Here is a 22,279-nt window from a genome sequence, read left to right on the forward strand (position 1 = left end):
GTTGCATGTATATTATTATTATTATTAATTGCAGAATACACTCACCAGTATATGATGTAGGGCTCCTAAGTTGAGGTGCACACTTGGATTATCTCCTCCTAGTCTTAATGCTTCACTGAAACTCTACAACCAAATAAAATACATTAGAACATTTCCCTATAGTCCTGCACGAAATAAGCATTATACCACTACTGGGAAGAAATAAACCAGTTGCAGTGATATAGGGGTAATACACAGAATTTCCTTAAGGTAGAGAGTCCTAGCACTTTGTTTTAGTTCCAACGAAAAAGATTTCCATTTTTTTTTTTTTTATATAATTGACTGTTGCAAATTATAAATAAGTTATAAGCAAAAACAATTGTTATATCTTTATTTAAAAGAAGAACATCTCAGCACCCTCAGTTACAAAGCATTTAAGGAGCTTATCTGTAACTTTACTGGTCTCAATATTTGTTACTGTTAATATATGTCTGCACCTTAATAGAAATAATTTCAAATTGTTTTAATTCTTAATAAAGCCTTGAAAGCTATAGATGTGTTTATGTGGTATAACCAAAGTAACACTTTCACAGGAAAGTAACTTTTCTTTGTCTGCATTACATTAGAAAAGTGTATGTTATTCATACTCATGGTATATTGTGAAAGCAAACTGGTTAAATCCATATTTAATATTTCACTCATAGTTAATGGTTATTTGTTATCTGAATATAAGTATTTCACAATATTTGCAGTTTTCAATTTCTATATTATCAGCACAATCAACCTTCCCGAAACTGAAGATGGTCTTGTGATATGTGAGGAGAGAGGGAGAGCATTGAAATAACATTTCCCATATTTAGTTTATAGGCAGCTATCAGCATAATGACTGCAATTTCTTATGGTAGTGTTTATATACGTTTGATTGTTCTTGTCACAATATTTCTGTTTTTCCCCCTCCAATTCCCCCATATAACTTTGAATCTATAAAAGATACCATATGGAAAAGTCTCAGTTAAGCAACTAAATTGAGTATATGTGGAAAACCTTTGGTAAGTAATCAATTGAAAATTGAACATTAAATCTATTATCTCTGAAGCACTATGGGTAATAAAGGATCTAAAGTAAGTTTTATTATGACAGGTGCTTTTGTCTATTGTTGATTCTATTTGTCACCTAATTCTGGTTTGCTAATTCCACAGTTAATATATTTTACAATTGTTGGTCAATTTTTTTTTTTTTAAATCCTGAAAATACCCGGTATCAAACTGGAAAAGTAGCATCAAAGGTAGCTTGGTGTTTATAATGCCGATTAGGCCTAATTAACAATTGATTTATTGGAGTGAACAGGCCCATGAAGGTCTCCCTCCGTGCCGCTTGGAAGGAGTGGATGATGGACGAATCCTGCAGATTACATTGTTCATTTAGAGCAAATGTGACTAAGAAACAAGTATGAAACACTGCAGTGTATATTGCCTACATTGACAGCTTGAGAATACTGCTGGATGTCTTTGTTATGATCACCATGTTGCAGGAAGAGGTCCACCAGGGCCAGTCTGTCATTGGTCCGCTGGGCTACTGTGATAGCATGGTCAAGGTAGGGCAATGCCTGTAAATAACAATCCTTAATGTATAGATATTTCTCCCACACCTGACAGATTTATCTCCCGTTTTGCCGGTGCTAGATTTATCTGTCTCCGCCCTAGGGTTGAGACGGGGGGGGGGGGGGGGGGGGGGATTCCCCTATTCATAACAATGGCATGACGTCACTTCAACAATCCAATGACGTCACGTCAACAATCCATCAACAAATTGCCTGTATGTGTTTTGGGTCCATGTTTACCTTTATTTCACATTAAAATACTGTTAGATATTGGAGAAAAATAATCAATCGCTACTGGTTGTGTAAGATAGAGAAATCTCAACCCTCGGGTTGAGATTTCTCTATCTTACACATCCAGTAGCGATAGATTCTATTAATCAACTCCAACCCAATAAACATTGACACGTATCTACCACAGCATTACTGTCAATCAGTTTGTATGTATGTAACTGGCTTTATTTTGCAAACTATACCTGTATAGGTCTTTTTGGAAGCGTTGAATTTCCTAATAGAGAGGTCACTTTATCTACCCTGCTATATCAATACTGATGGTAATTATCTATTGATGATTTAAATGAGTGGCCTCACAAACTAACATGAAAGTAAATGTCAGTCCCAAGTATAGATATTTACCTGGTAACAGTTTCCCATTGAATACCATATATACTTCATGAGTACATAAGAGAATGCCAATACTGTTCACAAGTGCAAAGCACGAGTGAAAATATCATATGTCGTATGAGTGCCATGTGATTGGCAAAGAATTGTCTCAATAACAACAGATGCTATTCTTGCAGTTCTAGCAAACTTATTTAACTTTTGTCCTTTAAGTTTCAGGATGAATGTTTAACTGTATATTTTAAGAACATCTAACTGCTCTATTGATCCTTTGCCTGTAACCTGGAGCGATGATATGTATGAAATACACTGAATCATTATGCTTGAAACATGTAACCAAGCAACAATTTATTTCCTAATTGTCCTCTGGTCTTACGATACTTTTGAAGATATGTGACGAAATTCATGTTAAAACTTATTAACTGGCCTATGCCCTAAGGTAGATACCATGATCTTAGTGCACTATGACCTATCATCTGGGCTGATGACCTTGACCTACACATGTTACACAGGGAAGAGGCCCAATGACCTGCTAAACAGGTGTGACCATGGCCTTTACAATGCCCACTGACGTACCTCTTTATGCCTGGCCTGCTGTCCGAGGATCTTGGACATCTGAGTGAGGATCTCTATACTGTTTGGTGATAGGCGTATAGCCTGGTGTAGAGCAGCCTCTGATTTCTCAAACTTCAAGTTCTTTGCCAGCACCTGAGACTGTAAAACAGATGAAACATTTGTATCTAGTGTAATATTAGATAGCAGGTAACATGATGTCAGCTATATGATATAACAAGGAAGGAAATCAGCTAATCAAGCTAACATTTAAATAGTCCAATGGTTGAAGTTACCCCGGTAATAGCAAAAATGATTTGTCTTCTCTGGCACAATTAGCCCCTGTGGTTAGTAGGCCTCTGTCAGGGAACATAAATGTAGTGTAGTCATTCTTTAAACGCTAAGTTTACTATTAAAGGAAAGAAATGAGTTGATCAAGCAAACATCACATTATCTTTATAGAATTTAAAGTTTGATACTTCTCCTTACATAATGGAAGAGGAGATCTGTATTGTTAGGGCTGTCCTTCAGGACATCCTCATACAAATGAATCGCCTCACTGCTACGCCCCATCTCAAAGTACACCACACCAAGCAAGTCCAGTGTAGAATCTTCCTTTTTCATTTTCAGGGCACTACAACACACACAAATTACAGATTTAGATAGGTAAACTGTAAACTCGCATCCAATACTGTAACACAATTGAATATTATTGGTAGGGATTAAACTTTCAAGTTTTGCTCCTGAAATAAATGTGCGTGTATACATGTGTAGAGTAATGTCCCTCTTCCATGATCTAATAAGTTATTATATATCTTACTGCTATTATGATTTACTCATCGAGGCTCTGAAAATACAATGTATACTGTTTCTAAAGTATAATGGTTCACCTGTTGTATAATTAGTGTCTGACCTTTTAGTGGAGGCTCTGAAGATGTTCAGTTTTTTACACACATCCAAGATATAATTAATTTGGTGTAAAACTTACCAGTTGAGGCTCTGAAGATATAGAGTTTCTAAGACTAAGTGCTACATCTACTATTGAGACAAACTTGTTGATTGAGACTATAGAGGAATAGTTTTTGTACACTTACTACTGTAACAGACTTACTGTTTTAGGCTGTGTTCTGCCTGTGAAAGCTTGCCCTGGTTCTTTAGACATCTGGCAGTATCCACAATTGATATCGTGTGGCCTGGGTCCACCTCAAGGGCTCGTTGATAAAACTCTAGTGCCTTTTTCTCCTCTCCTGTGTAGTAAAAATACTCACATAACTTTATCATTTTCTAAACACTATGGGGCATTGGGAACCATTTGTTTAACTTTATGATCTTGCAACCTTGGACTTTGGATTTCAATGTGGATATTATCAAACAGCATTGAAAGCAATTTCTTTGATATGAGACCTTCTGTTTTTAGCCTGGCAGGGAAAAAGTGATAATTCAAAAATCTTTTAACTAAGAGACCTTCAACCTTGATTATGACCTTCAATCGTAAATCACATTCTTCTTTTTTGTCTTTGGTGAAGAAATGACCTTAGATGTTCATTGCAAGGACCACAACAACAAATGGTGAACCAATAAAGTAAGCTACCACATAGAAAAGGTTAAAATTTAGAAACAATTTTATTCACTGAGCAAATTTCATTCAGATTAAATAATACATCATCACTTGCCTCTACGATGCAGAAAGGTACCATAGTTATGGTAGGCTTGAGCAGACGCTGGGTTGTAGGCCATTGCTGACAGGAAGAGTCGGTCAGCCTCGGTCCAGTTCTTGGTTTCTACCATCATTCCAGCAAGTGCTATAAAGGCTTCCTCATAGCTAGGGTCAATCTCCAGAGCTCTTTGTAGGAGGCTGATACCAAGCTTTTTCTCCCCTCTATTGCTGTAAATCGACCAGGAAAAACTAGGTGATATGTACAGGTGGGTTTTTTTCTGTACTGTGTCATTTATTCTATTAACAGCGAAAAAATTCTTGACCTTAGGGGGGCCACACCCTCCTTTTATACAAAGTTTAGTTTTTCCCCCCTTAGCATGATTCAGACTACATTTGGTTAAAACCCTTTATTTGTACAGAAGGAGAAACATTTTCCTCCATTTCCCCTAATGGGCCTTATCCCTCTGCACTCAGGGAGGCCAAATACTCTGTTTATACAAAATTGAATCGTTTTCAGCAAAAGATGATCTAGAACAATTATTAGTTTGGATCAAATTCCTTCATTGGTACAAAAGGAGAAGATCCTTTTAATTTTTCCTCTATTTCCCCTGTTGGACCCCACCCTTCTGCCCAAAGGGGGGCCTAGGCCTCAGTTTATACAAAATTGAGTATTTTTACCCTAAGCATGCTTCAGACTACATTTGGTTTAAATCCCTTCATTTGTACATAGGAGATATATTTGCCACTATTTCCCCTATTGAGCCCCACCCCTCTGCGCCCAGGGGGGCCACACCCTAGGTTTATACCAAATTGAGACCCCTTTGTCCGAAAATGCTCTAGAACAAATTTGGTCAAAATCCCTTAATGGTTGAGAAGGAGAAGAGTTTTGAAGATTTACCTTTTTTCCCCCTATTTGGCACCACCTCTCTGCCCCCAGCTGAGGGACATACCCTTTGTTTATAAAAAATTGAGAACCCTTCGGCTAATGATGCTTCTAACCAAATTTGGTCAAAACCCACTGAGCCCTTATATTAAGGACTTATAAGTAGCATTTAAAAAGTTGACAGACGACAACGGATGCTGCGCCACAGCATCAAAGGGACAGGTGAGCAAAAAACTGCATGGAGTCCAACAAACATCTGATAATAGTGAACCCTTTTCTTATTTAACAAGGAGCTCACTTATACAACAAATAAGAAAAGGAATGACAAGTCAAGTACTCTTGATTACATGTACTTACAATAACAGTGATCCCAGGTTGACATGAGCCCCCTTGTGATCTTCACACAGAGCCAGAGCCTGTTTGTAGTGGTACTCAGCCTGGGTTTTGTTGGACAGCAGGGTCCCTAGATTGTTATGGGCACTGGGGTTGTCGTGGTACAGGCTGAGGATCACAATAATGATAAAATGTAATATTTAGTGTAAGGGAGACAACTCTGTTGCAGCTACACAAAATGCAGCTCAATGACAATTTTCTATTTCTGGCAGTTACAAATATGATACATTCATACATGTATTACGTACATAATGGTGTTAATTTGATCCCTGAAGGTATCAGTTTCATTAACTAAATGAAGAGCTTTAAAATTCATGAGTCAGCTGCTATGTATATATACATAGCTATGGTAATTCAGGGCTGCTCACTGATTGCTGGCAATAATACATTATTTATATACATTAAAGAATTATGGTCACGGAATCGGTGTCAAAAGGTGGATATATGGATGGTTCATGTCAAGGTCAAGGGAAAATCTCAGATTAACCCTTGATTTGAAAGTAGTCTTGCCTAGTTTACCATACAAGGAGACCTATGGTGCACAAATGGTTTGCAACATTGGTTTTGATGTATATCACTATGAGATTGATTCAGAATACCAAACTGCTATTATGACATAACATTACATATATAAATCTGTTTTGAATGCATTTCAACAAGAAATGTGCATTAGCAATACTTAAAAATGCTGAAAAATTAGCAGAAACTCAACTTATATGTAATATATACTGACTCTAGCTGTGAACTTTAAAAAAAGGTTTTCCTTCTAGCTTAGGATATCCTTCCTACTTACTCTAGCGCCACCTGGTAGTGATCAGTAGCAGCAGCCAGTGACCCTCTGTCTTTGAGGTAATTAGCATAATTATAGTGAACTTTAGCATTGTGTGGCAAGATCTTCACTCCTGATCTGTAATAATAAATACATTCTAATTAATCTCAAACATTTTATTTTACGATGCATATATCAAACATACGGTGGGATCAGAAATTGATGCTGATGTCAAGAGTCTTGGGCCAGTTCATTCAAATATACATTTCATTTTTTTATTTTAAAGTTTGATATACATAATGAATTGTAATTTCTCAACTGTATGCAACTGATAGAACATGTAAGGGAGACAGATGTAGATCAAGAGTAGACAACTTTACCTGAACAGGGACTCCCTAGAGATCCAGGTGTAATTCTGGTTCCAAGTTTTCCCCACAAGTACCAGCAGTAGGAGGGTACAGCTAGTGAGTATGTGGAATCTCTTGGTTGGAAATCTCTCCAACAGTAGGTGAATCCCTTGGGATATCAGGATACAGTAACCAGTACTGGAAGGAGAAACCAATACACTTAAAAATGTACATGTATAGACTATATAGTTATCAAACCTGATACTGATAACTCATAAGCCACACTGTCTGACTTATCCTCCGCACCCACACAAAAAAATCAGAGAAGAGGAGTAACTCACTAAAATTGAAATAAATCTGAATTATGCAAGCACCTATGGCTACCAAACTAATGTATGCAAAGTTTCTTTAGAAAGGACAAAAAGAGAAAGCATCATTGTGCTGGACAAATTTCTGTCCTCTTTAAGAAATTCCCATCCCCCACCATAATGCCACTGTTGGAGTTGAATAATAGGACACTGAATTATTGAATTGGTGAATTCCAGGGCACAGGCTAATTTTCACCACACAAACCACAATAAGACATCTCACAATGGATTTACATGTGCAACATTTTGGTTGCATTTTATCTATAACATGTTGTCATACGCCTGATAACATCAAAGGGGGAAAAGGGGGCGTACTGCAATAATTTTATATATTGGGGACTACAAGACCTGATTTCGCATTATCTCTCCAGCATCCAAAGAGGCACAGTGTAATTGCCTACACATTTTTGCAATAGTAGGGTAGAGTATTTTAGATATATAAGCCTTCTACAAAATGACACACATACTGAAGGACTAATGCATGGACCATGTTCAAAGCTTAGAATTAGTCCCCTCTTGTAGTAAATTGTAGAAACAAATTGTACAACTACAAGGTACAACAATGAATAACTGAATAACTCGTCATTTCTTCTCTGTCATATTATTTTTATATTTCATATTGAAGAGGTTTATAGTCAAATTTCATTCTTAGAATACTGAATAAATATATCTCCTAATGAAATTTTACAAAGTTGATAATGACATGACCTGACTGTCATTACCCAACGTCCAGTATGATAAACATTACATTTTCACTGACACAGAATTTCAGTCAACTAAAACTGAATACACTGGCCATGGGTATCAGTCATATACATGCAACTATCTCCACAATTATTCTGATACTCTGGAAAGGGTCAGACACAAAATGACCGCTGCAATATATAATGCCAGGCTTCAAATCTGAAATCTATACCATCACTTCAATGTAGACAATTTGCTGTAAGACATCATTTGTTTTATTCTCTGACTATTGGTTTTTAGAGGGTCTCTCAGAATTGTTGAGTCAGCTATTGTATGTACATGTATACAAAACATTACCGAAGGGTGGTCATTTTATACTGATTATAGGTATGATATATCTATCTTATCTCTAAAATCACTATAAATAATAATAAGACCATTTTGTCTAATTACTACAAACAATGTTCACCTCGTTACCACAAGTACCTACTTATAAAGACTACCTCTTTATTACAAGCATCAGTAATTACCACAAACATCCACTTATAGAGAACGTACACTTTAACACAAAAATCTGTTACAATAGAACAATAGACCACTTCTTTATCACAAACACCTGTATATATGCCCCAGCCACCGGAGGTGTTAAGAAACCTCACAGGTACAGGCCAGGAACAGTCGCTCTCCGTGAAATATAGTGACCAATTCTTGACTATAAACTCAAGCTGTTTATAAAGAGAACTACATTTTGATGAAAACCTGAGACAGCTTTACCACCACGTCTGTGTATTAAACTATCTCTTTACCACAAACATTTTTTTATATTGACCACTGTTTATCGCAATGAAATCTTTATAAATACTGGTACGTCTTTATTGAAAACATCTACCAGTGGTATTATATCAACCACTTGACCTTACCACAAACACCTGCTTTTAGAAACCACCTCTTTACCACAAAAACAGTTCCTGCATGCTTTATAGAGATCACCTCTTATTACAAATAGGTACCTGCTTGTAGAAACCACTTGTTTTCAACAAACATCTTCTTAGAGGGACCACACTCTATCACAAACACTGACTTATACAGTCAGCATCTCTTTACCAACAAATACCAACATCTTTATGGCAAACACCTGCTTGAAGAGCTGTTATCAAATGCAACTACCATTAATTGAGAATATCACTTTTTATAAGAAAGAATGTATGATATATATCAGAACAATTCATAAATTGTGTATATAAGTAATGTTCCTTGAGTGTAAAATGTATTTGAAGTGGAAATATGAACATATATTTGCATATTTTTAATTGATCCTAAATATTCATGTGTACCTTAATAGATGTTTCTTTTTTGATATTCTAAATAATTTATTCAAAAGTTGCAACAAAATGATAAAAAGCCTATGTAATCATGTAGCATCTTCTAATGCACATCAGAAACTTAATGTAGATGAAACTTCATAGCGTAGTAGATGTCAGGAAAACGCCTTGTAGTTATATGATATCACCCATTAAGTTTCTTCACCATTCGTTAATATAACCGATATAATAATTTCATAAATCTAACAAAATTCATTGAAGCATGGGCACCAAAAAACAGAATGTTTACCGGGTATGACATATTATATGCTTCATTATTCTGTGTTCAGTTTTACAAAAAGTTTTACAAAAAATGAAAATTCAATTATAGTAGACTGCTATACATCTTGTTTCAGAGAGCCACAGGTGACACAACAACCTATGCGAAAGTTGTCAGTTTACAAATTTGGTAACTTGATTTTTTTCTGTCTTTATTTTGTACAGTATATTATGTCCTTGCACTATCGTGGACATAACATGTTGACATATATAGACACTGAATGCATTTTTTAACAAACGTGTATTGAAAATGTTCATTCAATGATACTTTGATTCGGAAGACTCAATATGGCATTTAATTGATACAGTGATGTGCCTTGATTTTAAACACAAGGTTATTCTTGGTAGGTAGATAAACCCCAGAGACAGACACCGTGCAGGCATTCGGACCACCTCAAGGGTTAGAGAAATAGCATATGGAGATTCGACCTTGAAAAGCATCGGTACAACTAAAAACAGTTTAAAGGATCAGAGAATTGATTTTAGAATTCATGATGACTCACAGCTTTACATTTCTGTAAAGAAGAGTGTTTGTGCATTTCAGTTGTACAGTACAGGTATAAGGTTGCAATTGGTAGATATTAGGTAGCTGGGTAGGTGATGGATCCTTATAAGGACAGGAATATAATTTTCTGTCCCTTCTTTTTATAATAATAATAATAGTAATTTGAGGTTCTTATATACCGCTTTATCACAACCTTAAATTTAAGATCGTAGGTCGTCTCAAAGCAGTTCACAAATTATTATCCGTGGTTATAGGGCCTTTGCAACCAGCCAATATCTTTCTCAACTCCCTGGGGAGCTGCAATTTCGGCGCTCACAGCTAATATTCTACAATTCTAGCACTGCCCAACCACGTACTCATTTACTGCTGAGTAGACTGGAACAAGCGGAGTAAAGTATCTTGCTCAAAAATACAACACAGTGCCGTGCCGTGACTCGAACCCGCAACCCTTCGGTCACGACCCCAGCCTCCTACCACTAGACTACTGTGCCTCCAAGAAAAGTGTTTATTAATTTCACTTGAAATTAAGTTAAACATTTGCCACTTTATAGCACTGCCACTATATGTAACCCTATCAAGTTTGGATGGTCATTCGTTAAGACTGTAAATGCCAAGGCCCACACGTTCAGATATCATAATTGAAATATATGTTACATACCACTAACTCTACAATGAAGATGGCTGCTGTATGTGTTGAACACATATACATGATGCAGCTATATTTATGGCCAAGTATCCACTTTGGAATAGTGTGGCCTCTGTTCAGCGTACGTCCTGCATTCAAACAGGGTCCGGCTCGCGGCTGGTCATCATCCGTATTGCGTTCAAATTTTTGTTTGTAAAAAAAAATTCTCTGTTAATTATTCTGAACGATGGAATTGCCAATTTAATGGCACACTCGGGAAATAGGTCCCATATCTCTGAGAGAACAAATCTGGATTTTCTGAAAGACACCAGTTAGACAGCTTTGACACGTGCAGTCTAGCGATGTACTTAATAACATGGCGACGACTAGCCTACCTGTCGAGTCCCTGGTACACGCACACAATTGAACTAAGAGAAGGACGCAACCACTTTTTCCTTTATGTTGATTGATTAATGTAATTGTTAGGGAAAAAAAATATGAAAATTGAAACAGGGCAATGAAACACATGTCTGAAAATATAAAATACACATAAAGAATTATTATATGTACCTGGTATGTAATAAAAGCAATAAATCACATATATATGTTTATCTGAGATGTCAGATTGCACTTGTTTATTATGTAAATGGATATATTTCACTTAAATTGGGTTAAAGCCCTAGTGAAATATTATGTCCTTTTACACAATTTTAATTGTGCAAACTTTACATCCAATGAATATTGTCAATTTATCCATGCATTGTTAAATCTAAGTTAATAAATAATGATGATATATTAGCTTATGTTTTTTTTTAAACAAGGATGCTCCAGGCCTAATTTGGATAAAAACCCTTCAATGGTACAGAAGAAGGTTTTAAACAATTAAAATCTCAAATTCCCCTATTGGGCCCCACAACTCTGCACCCAGAGGGGCCGCACCCTCTGTTAATACAAAATTTAGTTCCCTTTGCCAAAGGATACGCCAGGCCAAATTTGGATAAAATCCTGTCAAGAAGGATATTTTGAAGATGTAAACCTCCGATTCTCCTTTTGATCCCTGACCCTCTCCACCCAAAGAGGCCACACCCACCGTTTTTACAAAATTGAGTTGCCTTGGCCCAAGGATGCTCCAGGGGGGGAGGGGGGGGGGAGGATGCTCCAGAAAAATTTAATAAAAATCTACTGGGTCGTTCAGGACTATATATAGAAGTAGCGTTTTAAAGGAAAAGTTGATGGACGACGGACAGACAACGGACGGTTGAAATTGTGTCTGTTTAAGAACTGCATGGCCACATAATGATACTGATGACGGAAGTCTTTAACAATTATTATCATAAAGTCCTGCATGATATTTCTATAAAAAGTATTTTCACTACTGTCAATTTGCACAGTATAACAAATCCCAAAATTCAGCATCAAATATTTCCAGTGCAGTAACAATGTATCAAACAATCTCCAAACAGCGAATTCAACACTGCGGACTACAGAAATCAATATTGTATGAAATCAAAACTGTTAACCTGATGAAACTGGTCTGATTTTTACTGATACTTGCATACAGAATAATGTCACCAGTACAATAAACTCATTGACATAGTACTAGTTTCCTGTTACATTACAGTTGTGTCCTTGTACAGAGTTTTATTGGAATTTTGTAGTTCCAAACGTGTTATACCCTCAATAAACTATCTTCAATTTGGGGTTATCAAACACGTTTCAAATAAAAGATAGAGAAGACAACCAAGATTGGAGACAGTTTACACTTTGTAGGAATACAAATCTTTAAACTGTTCTCACATAAAAAAAAACCCTTATATCTGGATATTGACAGATTTATAGTATCAAGTTGAAACTGACTGATTTATAGAATCAAAAAGAAATTTGCTACAATAATAAACTCTGGGGATGACATTTAACACTGTCACATTAAGGGAGGTACTGGAATGATGTACAGCTATATAAACTGGGCTGACATTACACTGTTTAACCAGAGTACAGCCTTTACCACATAACAAGAACATTTTTATCTACATCCTTGTATCAATGACTTTTTTATACCTCTGTGTTCGGCTCTTAGGAGGTACGCCAATTGTATCACAAAATTACATCTATGTTCAGGCTGGAAAGAAAAAGCAAGACTTGTAATCATTTTGCGATTAAAACCAACAACATTGTGGCCAACCCAGTCGTTATATCTAGTATTATGACCATAAATGGTATGTTTTTTTTTTAAATGATGCAAGCTTCACCTGAATGTTCTTGTATATCTGACATTAAAAATCTTCACACCAATTTTATAAGTACATGATCCTTTTTTTCAACGTTTTGTTTTTCCTGTGGAATTAACCATTTCACCTTTTCTATCGGAATAATACATGGTCAAAGAAATGGACTCTCAAATACACAAATAAAAGTCACACGATAGTGCAAGCTAACAAGTCACTACTACTTACTTCCTGAAGTACACAGTTATGCTTTCAGCTCTATGGTCCTGGTTAGCATATCAGTAAAAAAAATCATAAAAATCTTTAAAAACAAATCATCAGATTTTTCAAAAGAACATACCAGGTATTTCATTTTTTGTTGTTTTTAAATTTTCACATTTTTAACAAGATATTGTAAAAGGGTAAAATTATAAACACATAAGTTTGTATTTTTTTAGACATTGACTAAACTAACCAGTCCTGCACCATATAAAACCTACAATCTCCTCCATCTTCAGCCTTTAATGAAGGAAAGCCTACAACACTTTCTCCAGATATTGATCTTAGATTCCTGTTTCCTCTTCAGTTTTTTTCCTCAACTACATTTTGTGATACATGATAGACCTTTAACCTAACCCTGTAATTTTTAGGGAGCTTTATATATACATACACCTGATGTCAATCTACATGTATAGCACTTTTGTATGGTTACGGTTATGTAGATTCTATAAAGTTATACAATTCTTCACTGTAACCTTTTTTCTGTTATTGTCTGATATAATGATAAATTCTCAATTTTATTATTTGGAATGTGACATATTGAAAGTCAAGGAAACTTGTTTTATATATTTGTGTATAAATCTGCAAATACTGTTTTTTTCTTCTCAGGCCTTATTAATGTTCGTAACAATAGCATTAGGATCCCAGTACCACTGGCAAAAACTGTATGTATGCATTGAAAGCAGTTTATCATTTCTGAAAAGAAACCCATACCCTCCGGGACTTTTAACTGTGTTCTGATTGTAAAAATTCAACGAGGCTAGACCAGGATTCGAACTGCAGACCCAAGATTACTTGTTAAACTGAAAGTATCTCTAACCAACTGAGCTAACTGTTCGACAGTTACTGGTATATCCACAATGAAATTAAGGGGAGGTCACTGTATATACGTAAAACAATAGGGCAGTGAAACAGGGTAAGTCAGACTATAAGACAAACTTCAGATCTGTCTGAGGCTATATCAATGACAGGAAGTATAATTCTGGAAGGGAACTTGGAGCTATATATATTAATCACTTTTTATTACAAATGGCCCTCTCAAAAAATTGTTGTAGGGATGAATTAAAAATCCCTAAGGAAGAGTGAAATAAATGTTCAAAAAGCCCATTTCTGTCCAAACTTATGTCTTCATGAAACTCTAAATAATGGGAAACCCTATATAAGTCTGAGATTTAACTGGTCCCCATGTAGATATCTTTATGCAATGAACATATAAGCTTACATGGATATTTAACCATTGTGAGACCTACAGGGATTACAATTTTAACTCATAACTATGAGCTTAACTTAAGCTATTAGGTGTCAGATAGACAACTTTTTAAGTTCTTAACACCAATGCTAGCAGGCCAGGGTGGCTTAAATGACAATTTTGAAAGATAATGTATCACAAGAATATTTTCGGGGAATTAAGTATTTTTCACATAGAAGCAAAGTTTTATGAAAAATTTAATACCACTTCTGTGATAAATTTAGGGATTTGTGCTACATCATATCCAAATTAAACAAAATACCATAACAGGTGTGATTGATGAACTTCATATCTTTGAAGAGGCAATTAGAAAAAAAGATGAAGCACTGTCATATAATTTTTATGACTTAAAATATTCTAAAATAACCCTTTAATGTGAGAAAAAATAGCAATAGGAAAACATTTAAAATATATTTGAGAATTGTAAGCAAAAACGTCCATCCTTAAAGATAATACAAATTGCAGTAGGGTTAGTATACCATATTCTTTTAAGTTGAAGTTAAAGCTGAAGCCTAATTTATTGTGATGTGGTGTGTGAACCAATCTCCTGTGGTCTTGTTATAATCATACATTGATTTACAGACAGTTACAGATAATATATAGGGTCAATATTATCGTGGGTTAACCAGGAAATGTGATTCTGGTTAACCAAATAACAGGGAATAATTGGTTTTCTGAAATAAAGAATACAGAAACATTCACTCTAAATGGAAGTAAAACAACATAAGATACTGTTTTAGTATGTCGAATGATAACACCTTGGATATTGATTGGATCACCACTGGAGGAATGTATAGTGGCAGTGCCCGTGTGCACAGTTATTTAGGTAGGAGTTTGGTATAGCTCTCAGAACATGTTGTAGCATAGGCATGCTTCCCTGTTCTGTTAAACAAAAATATGTAACCAGCATTTTGTCAATACAGTTTTTTGAGGTAAATTGTGTGATGAAATAAATCCATTACTGCCTTCTACTGAGGGTTACATAGTATGGTGCTTCAGGGAGGAACTAACTTTCATATATTGGTGGAAAAATACAATTTGTACCATGTTTTAAATTGGAGTGTTCAGTTTGAAAATTGTGTATTAAACTAAAAAATAACCCTATTTATACAGAAGACTTAAGTAAAAGTAAATGGAAAGCATGTGTGAAAATATTCTAACCAGAACTTCTTTCCCCTGAAATAAGCAGATTTGAGAAATCAATGAGTTGCCATAACAATAAGGCCCATATAAAAATGAATTTTACATCAATGCCTGGTTTCTGGGAGACCTTGATCACCATTTAGCAATATAATGAACAGAGTCTCAGAAGATGACGGATATAATTTCATGTTTTATCTCCTTCAAAAAAACTGAGTGTAATAACATCACAGCAAGGGACCCTTTACAGATTTGCTGGTATGGAAATATTTTGCTTGAGTCAGCACTCCCTCAATTTCCCATTATTTAATCTACATCAGTATAGTCGTAATATATAACTAGTCTGGGCATCTATTGGAACAATTTCCTGTCAGGCAACGTTGGAGACAAACCTGGGGTCTACACGAGCAGGGGTCTCCTGAAATAAATCACAGGCACCGTTAGGGCTATAGGACTAATGCATAGATTGTAATTCTATGATGAAAGATTTTAAGAAAGATTACCTAAATATTTCAAATTTGAATGATTACACTGACATAGTTTTATACCAATTGAAGCATGGCACATCTTCCTGAAGTTTATATGGTCTCTAGAAATAACATTGCTAGGTTCAATTTAAATAACACGTGGTAAATAAGAAAGTAAGATTTTAATGTCTCAATTAAGAGACGCTAATTAAGCTTTCTTCTGTCAACATAAAGTAAAAGATCTACATAAAGGATTTAAATACGGGAGTGGTACATTTATGTACATCCAACGTCCGTGCAAAGAGCTCGACGAAGTTCTGTGGTGCCCAGCAGAAGGATTCCACAAGGAATAAGAGAGTCTGGCATTAAAAAGGAGAGTGATAAAAAGGAAAAGATGACTAGGACAACGTTGTGCTGGGTATAACGGCTTAAATCCAAGTACCAGGTATACGTTGACTGGTTTCAAAACTTCTGATAAAGGATTTAAGATTACATTCTTGTGACCTATTAACAAATAATTATATAAAATACAGATGGTACACTATAATCCTCACAAGATAAAGATGAAGCATCGTTGAAATTTATATTTACACATAACAACGGAGAGTTTATAAGCCAGCAAGCTGTAACTGGCATGAGCAGACCATGCTTAATATAAGCAATTGAATCAGATCATAGATAAATCTTTTATAAAAAAAATCTGATTTGAAACTGGAAGCACTAAAAACAAACTAAAACAAATTTTAACAATTTAATGCACGGTGTGAAAATATTTTATGTGATTACGAGGTTGGTTTGATCGATTATGGAAGTAATTAATTCAAATGTATTGAAGATTTAAAGCCACTACAATATATTGTGAAACACAGAATTGCATGTGCATTACTAACTAAATTCTGTTGCAAATGTGATGACAAAAGGATTAATGCCCTCACTGTCATCACTGTTCTCCCCACACCATAACAAGAAGCTTTAGTGTAAAGGATTTTGTATCACATAATGTACTGTGTTATCCAGTGAATATACCCAAGTCATATTTTTTTGCGTATTAACCCATGAAATATGACCTATCACGCCCTGTAATTGGTTGTAAGCTTCAATTGTGACGTCACGCCTAGGACAAGTACATTATGTCACAGACTTACGTATTGGAGTCAAAATGGCGGCTTTTTACATTTCAAGGTTGCATGAATAATGTTGTTTTACACGAATACATGCCACAAAACTTGATTATGTGATAAAAAGGATCTAACACTCGTTTTCATTTCATATGAAATTGATGAAACTCGTCACAATTTTTCATTTTAGCTCGCCAGAGGCTCGCTAAATTGAAAAATTCTTAAGACTCCTTTCATATAAAAACCTCATATGAAATAGAAACGCATGTAAGATCCTATATATATACACTCACTGATCTTGTGAAAACATGTCAACAAATTGTGCTGTAAATGTGGGTTGTTGGAGGTGAGATTTTCCTACCATCAAACCTAGTCTGACTCTATAGCTAATGGTGTGACAAACTGTAGGCACAGACATCTCCGGCAGCCTGCTAATGGCTGATAGCAACAGCCTGCCATCAACTCTGTACCAGTCTAGCTGGAAACTGCAATGGAACGCTGAGATAAGCACAAAGTAAACGACAGATGTAAATCTATGTGCAAGAAGCTTCCTGAGCATTCCCCAGAAGATGAATTAATAGAAAATATTATTGGGACATTTTTTTTCATTATTTGTTCTAGAGCATGTACATATATACACTGCGCCAACTTTCCTACCTTGTATAAATACACATGAAGCATTTGATACCTAGATAATAGAATCTAGACATGTACCTATCACACATTCTCAATAATAAATGTCATCACTCATGTATATAAAACTGATCACCTGGATAATAGAAATATTCATGTAGTGTCATCCAGATAGATTGTATACCATGTACACTACCACCTTTGTTTATGATGCAAACACAATTTATAAACACAATTTAATATATTCAATAAGAATCATCAGTTTGGAAATTATAATGTATACTTTAATTACTGAAGTCCATGCTTTAATATACAAACAATGTATGATTAAACGTGTTCCAATGTTTCAAATCATAGCTAATGACAGATCGAGGGACAAAACATCGCGACACTGATTCAATACGAACATGTTACATTGTTTACGTATAAAGCAAAACTTTGATATTGTAATTAATATGTTTTTCTGTGTTTTTACTCCTCAGGTATCAGTAAAATCATTTGTATGAATACAATGTACTTAAAAAATGCTCTCATCAGCTGTTGGTCACCTATTAGACACTAGGATTGTTACCAGAAATTTGTATTTGTCTATAAATACGGTATATCTTGATAAATACAAATATAGAAATTTGATATCTGCAGCATTTATTTCACATAGTGCAATTATTCTGAATGCTCACAACAGTTTAAATACCAGGAAGTCTTTACATGTAAGTCATCCACAGCTGTTGTACAATACAACTGAACCTCCAGTGATAGGTATTTTTTTAAAGGAAAAGACCTGACCAAGGTGTTTAACTCCAGGCTAAAATTACATTCTGGCCCTCCTATTATATTTCCATTGAGTAATAAACTTCACATGTAAACAAAGAGCATGGGTGTTGATGACTGAAAATGGTTTTGTCACTCCTTCCTATAAGGATGTGTGATCGTGTGTTTATTCCCCACACAAGTTTTATTGGATTTTCCTTCACACATCAAAAAGTACATCACAAGGTAAACTATCAACCAAGATTTTCCTGAGTAAAATTAAATTGTTGAGCATGCATGATTTACTGAGGTGTAAACAAAGTAAAACATAAAGTAAGTAATTGGATATGTAGGATTTTATCGTCCTATGCTTCCACGATGCATGTGGTGGAAGACCTTTGTAGAATCTAAATTTGGTAAGTATACTTGTGACCTCACTAAAAAATATATTCACAGATCCTGCTCAGACTTGGAGACATAATAAACTTTCACTACGAGCAAAATAAAATGCAGATTGAAATAGCTAGGTTCACAACTGGTAACAGTGACTGAAAATATCTAAGAACACACAGAACTGTAAAAACTCAATGTTGTACTTATATAGTACAGAATATTACACCTCTATTATCACAGATAATACTTCCTTTACTGCCACTTTTGATATCATGACTCAACTTGTATAAACCTGCTAATGCAACCACGTGCGCCTTCATTATAAGAATATGACAATTGAAGATTCTCAAAGATTTGGTACTGTTTAGATATATTTGAGGACAACAGGGACCCAAGACTGTTCAGTGTTTCCTTGAAACCAATCAACATGCCCTTGTTCTTTATTTAGAATTGATAAGGTAATCATGTATGTTTTATCTTAAATGGTAATTACTGCATGGCCTTTTTACCATATGTCAAGTGTTAATTATGATTGTAAAACAAAATCATTATTTATCAACTTTAGATACACTACTTAAATATCACAGCGTATCATGAAACAAAATGAAATTAATCATGAAGGTGTTCTATCTCAATATTAAATTTACTGTTGTCCTTTTGATCACAAGTTGTACCCATTACCTGTGAATAAAACAGACGCCTACAAAAACTTCAGTGGTGGTATATGTATATACTGCATGATTTTTATGTGTAAACATATGTATGTCTTTTAAATCTATATCTGCACTTGGTGTTACCTTGTTAATAGATGAGATACACAACAGCGGAGCCTTTTAACTTTCTCATGTACACATGAACTTACATGTAAGTAAATACAGCGACCATTTAAAAGTGTCTATTTTAGTGATCACAGTGAGCAAGCTTTCCTTTTCCATGAGAGACATATATAGTTTGTAACACTACAGGTATCAATATACCAATGGCTGTGCCAAACATAGCAGATAACAGGAAATCAGTTTATTAGGGAAAAGGTTGGTAAGATTCTAAATTTAAATAAAAAATGTTAAGAGCAATTAAAATTCTGCATGAATTGATTTTATCATGAGTGTATTTTATTACCATATATATGTGAAATTTCAGGATGTTTTTCGCTTAATTAATCTTGATTCTGTACGTCTCATGAAGAAAAACTGTGGATGGAAGTGAAGATAGATTGATAGAAACCATGATTACTATAGAATACCCGCATCTCTAATATGGGGCCCTAAGTAATGCAGGATTTTATTTTCAGTGACATATTCTCAGTGCAATTAAATATATCGCATCACCAACTATCAATGGTATGAACCCTGTGTGTTCATGACCTAGAAACTCAAACAAAAACTAACACAGTCGTATTTCCATGCCATGTAAGTTTCTTATTACCAGGTATTCACACAAGGTTCTCAGAACACACACTAACATAATAATCTATGATCTGTATGATACTATTAATGTTGTCACCATATTAGTTATGGGTGGTAAGTATGTATATGTGAATCCAACCCCTCATGAAGGTTCCCAAACATCAATAGCCTTACGCAGATTACAGTATGTATGTAAACAGTAAATTACCCATATCAAAATAAAATCCAGTAATGGCAACATGGATCATAACTTTCATAATGAAAAAAGAAAATATATCAATAAAATCATTTCAAGATTCTGTAATCTTCCTTCTTGTAACATGATTACCCTTGGTAGGCAAATTATCATTGAAATAGAGAAATTTGTATAAATGTTTTTAAGCACAACTGATCAGAAAACTAATTTCCACATTAATCAAAAACAGACAACTCAAATGGTTCTACAAGTTAACATGATCATGAGGTTTTAAACAACATGTCAACGAAATCTAGAATGAGGAAGTGTCAGAAGTGAGTTACACAAGAGACTTGTGTTGTGACTGAGGTTTAATACACCTTGTTAAACCAATCAAACATGAACACAAACTGAACATATAACATCCTCACTGAACTATATATACCACTGACGGGTTAGGGGGGTTACAGGATGATACTAGGATGGACTGTTTTTACGTAAGAAAGGACAACATCTTGAAACAAGGCAAAGCACTGCAAGCTACTCATAGTGCCCAACCTCCTCTACCAAATTTAAGTATCTACAATAAACTAATAGCCATAACCCATACAAAATTTGCTATTTGTAGGTGACACAGTATAATATATGCCCAGGACAAAGTGACACACAGCGAACAAAGGGCCATTACTCTGTATATATCATAGTGGTGAATGTAGCTTAACTTACTCTGCCATCTCCTGAGTTACTCTTACAGATTTCGGCAATAATACTATAGTAGTTGACTGCAGGTTAAGTGACAGACTGCACCGTTTATACATATTAAGGGTCATAATTTGGAATTAGTCAGGCAGGTAGTACTCATTTTACAACCATAAGGTTTAGACACCCTTAACTTTTCAGACTGAATATAAAGGATGTGGACTACTAGGATTATAGAACCCTGTAGACTGGCATTTTAAGGATGAGTATACTCAGCCAAAAGGGAAATAGAGGAATCTGTAAGAAGTACAAATGTGAAGGATGAAGTCTACATAGGATTAGAAAACCCAATACCAAGTATATAAAGGCAAAGGATGTGACCTTGTAGCCTATAGAGTACATGCAGATATACAAGAGACTTTAGGCCATTGCAAAGGTAAAAGACTCATACATAGCCTACCTAAGGGATGAAGAGGACCCTCCTGGACATTACACAAGATGAGGGAATTTAGAGGATCTTTTCGGCCAGTAAAAAGGTGAATGAACCTACCTGGGGATATAGAGGACCCTCTCGGCCAGTACAAATCCAACTCTGAATAGGAGATTAGAGGCAGGCAAGAATGGCAGCACCAGTAGGAGAAGACTGACGAGGTGAGCATCTGATTTACATGTGGCCCGAGTCTGTAAAGGGAATATCAAAACAGTAAAGCTACATTAAAAAAACACAGCTATTAAATAACTACATGTAACTCTGTAAATCTACTGTACTAGTCATAGCCTGTTTTCAGGATATTGTCACCAGGAGGGATAGGTAACCATTGTTACAGCAGAGGAGAAATGCACTGCCAGACTTGGATTCAAACCTAGGACCTTCCAAACTCTAGACCAACCCTCCACCAATTGAGTTACCAGGTTACAAGTGTACAACCCAGACAAGTTTGTTACAACTGGTATGGTAAACTGACAAGGATATCATAGCACATATAAACATTTGGGGGTTCATTACACTTTACAAATATGTTTAGATTCATTAATTTGTTTACATGTGCTGTGACACTATCAAGTGTTTGTATCATAGACATTTGTAACAAACCCATGAGTAAGCAAGTGGGTGGGGCATTTCAAAAGCCAGAAGAATCAATGACG

The 22,279-nt window shown here is 35.3% G+C and overlaps 1 protein-coding gene across 1 annotated transcript in view; it reads right to left on the reverse strand.

The window, feature by feature from the left end:
- Positions 1 to 22,279, reverse strand: part of LOC110460636 (transmembrane and TPR repeat-containing protein 1-like) — an 80,234-nt gene that overhangs the window by 4,539 nt on the left and 53,416 nt on the right. The window contains exons 8-17 of the mRNA XM_021513661.1: positions 21,684 to 21,814; positions 6,832 to 6,996; positions 6,476 to 6,589; positions 5,647 to 5,790; positions 4,423 to 4,634; positions 3,861 to 3,996; positions 3,239 to 3,383; positions 2,774 to 2,911; positions 1,457 to 1,585; positions 46 to 123 (exon numbers count right to left, since the gene is read on the reverse strand). Coding sequence (XP_021369336.1) covers positions 46 to 123; positions 1,457 to 1,585; positions 2,774 to 2,911; positions 3,239 to 3,383; positions 3,861 to 3,996; positions 4,423 to 4,634; positions 5,647 to 5,790; positions 6,476 to 6,589; positions 6,832 to 6,996; positions 21,684 to 21,814 — 1,392 coding nt within the window. The remainder of the gene's footprint in view (positions 1 to 45; positions 124 to 1,456; positions 1,586 to 2,773; positions 2,912 to 3,238; positions 3,384 to 3,860; positions 3,997 to 4,422; positions 4,635 to 5,646; positions 5,791 to 6,475; positions 6,590 to 6,831; positions 6,997 to 21,683; positions 21,815 to 22,279) is intronic.

Source organism: Mizuhopecten yessoensis, unplaced genomic scaffold (genome assembly GCF_002113885.1).
Source record: "Mizuhopecten yessoensis strain PY_sf001 unplaced genomic scaffold, ASM211388v2 scaffold10447, whole genome shotgun sequence".
NCBI classification, from domain to species: Eukaryota; Metazoa; Mollusca; class Bivalvia; order Pectinida; family Pectinidae; genus Mizuhopecten; species Mizuhopecten yessoensis.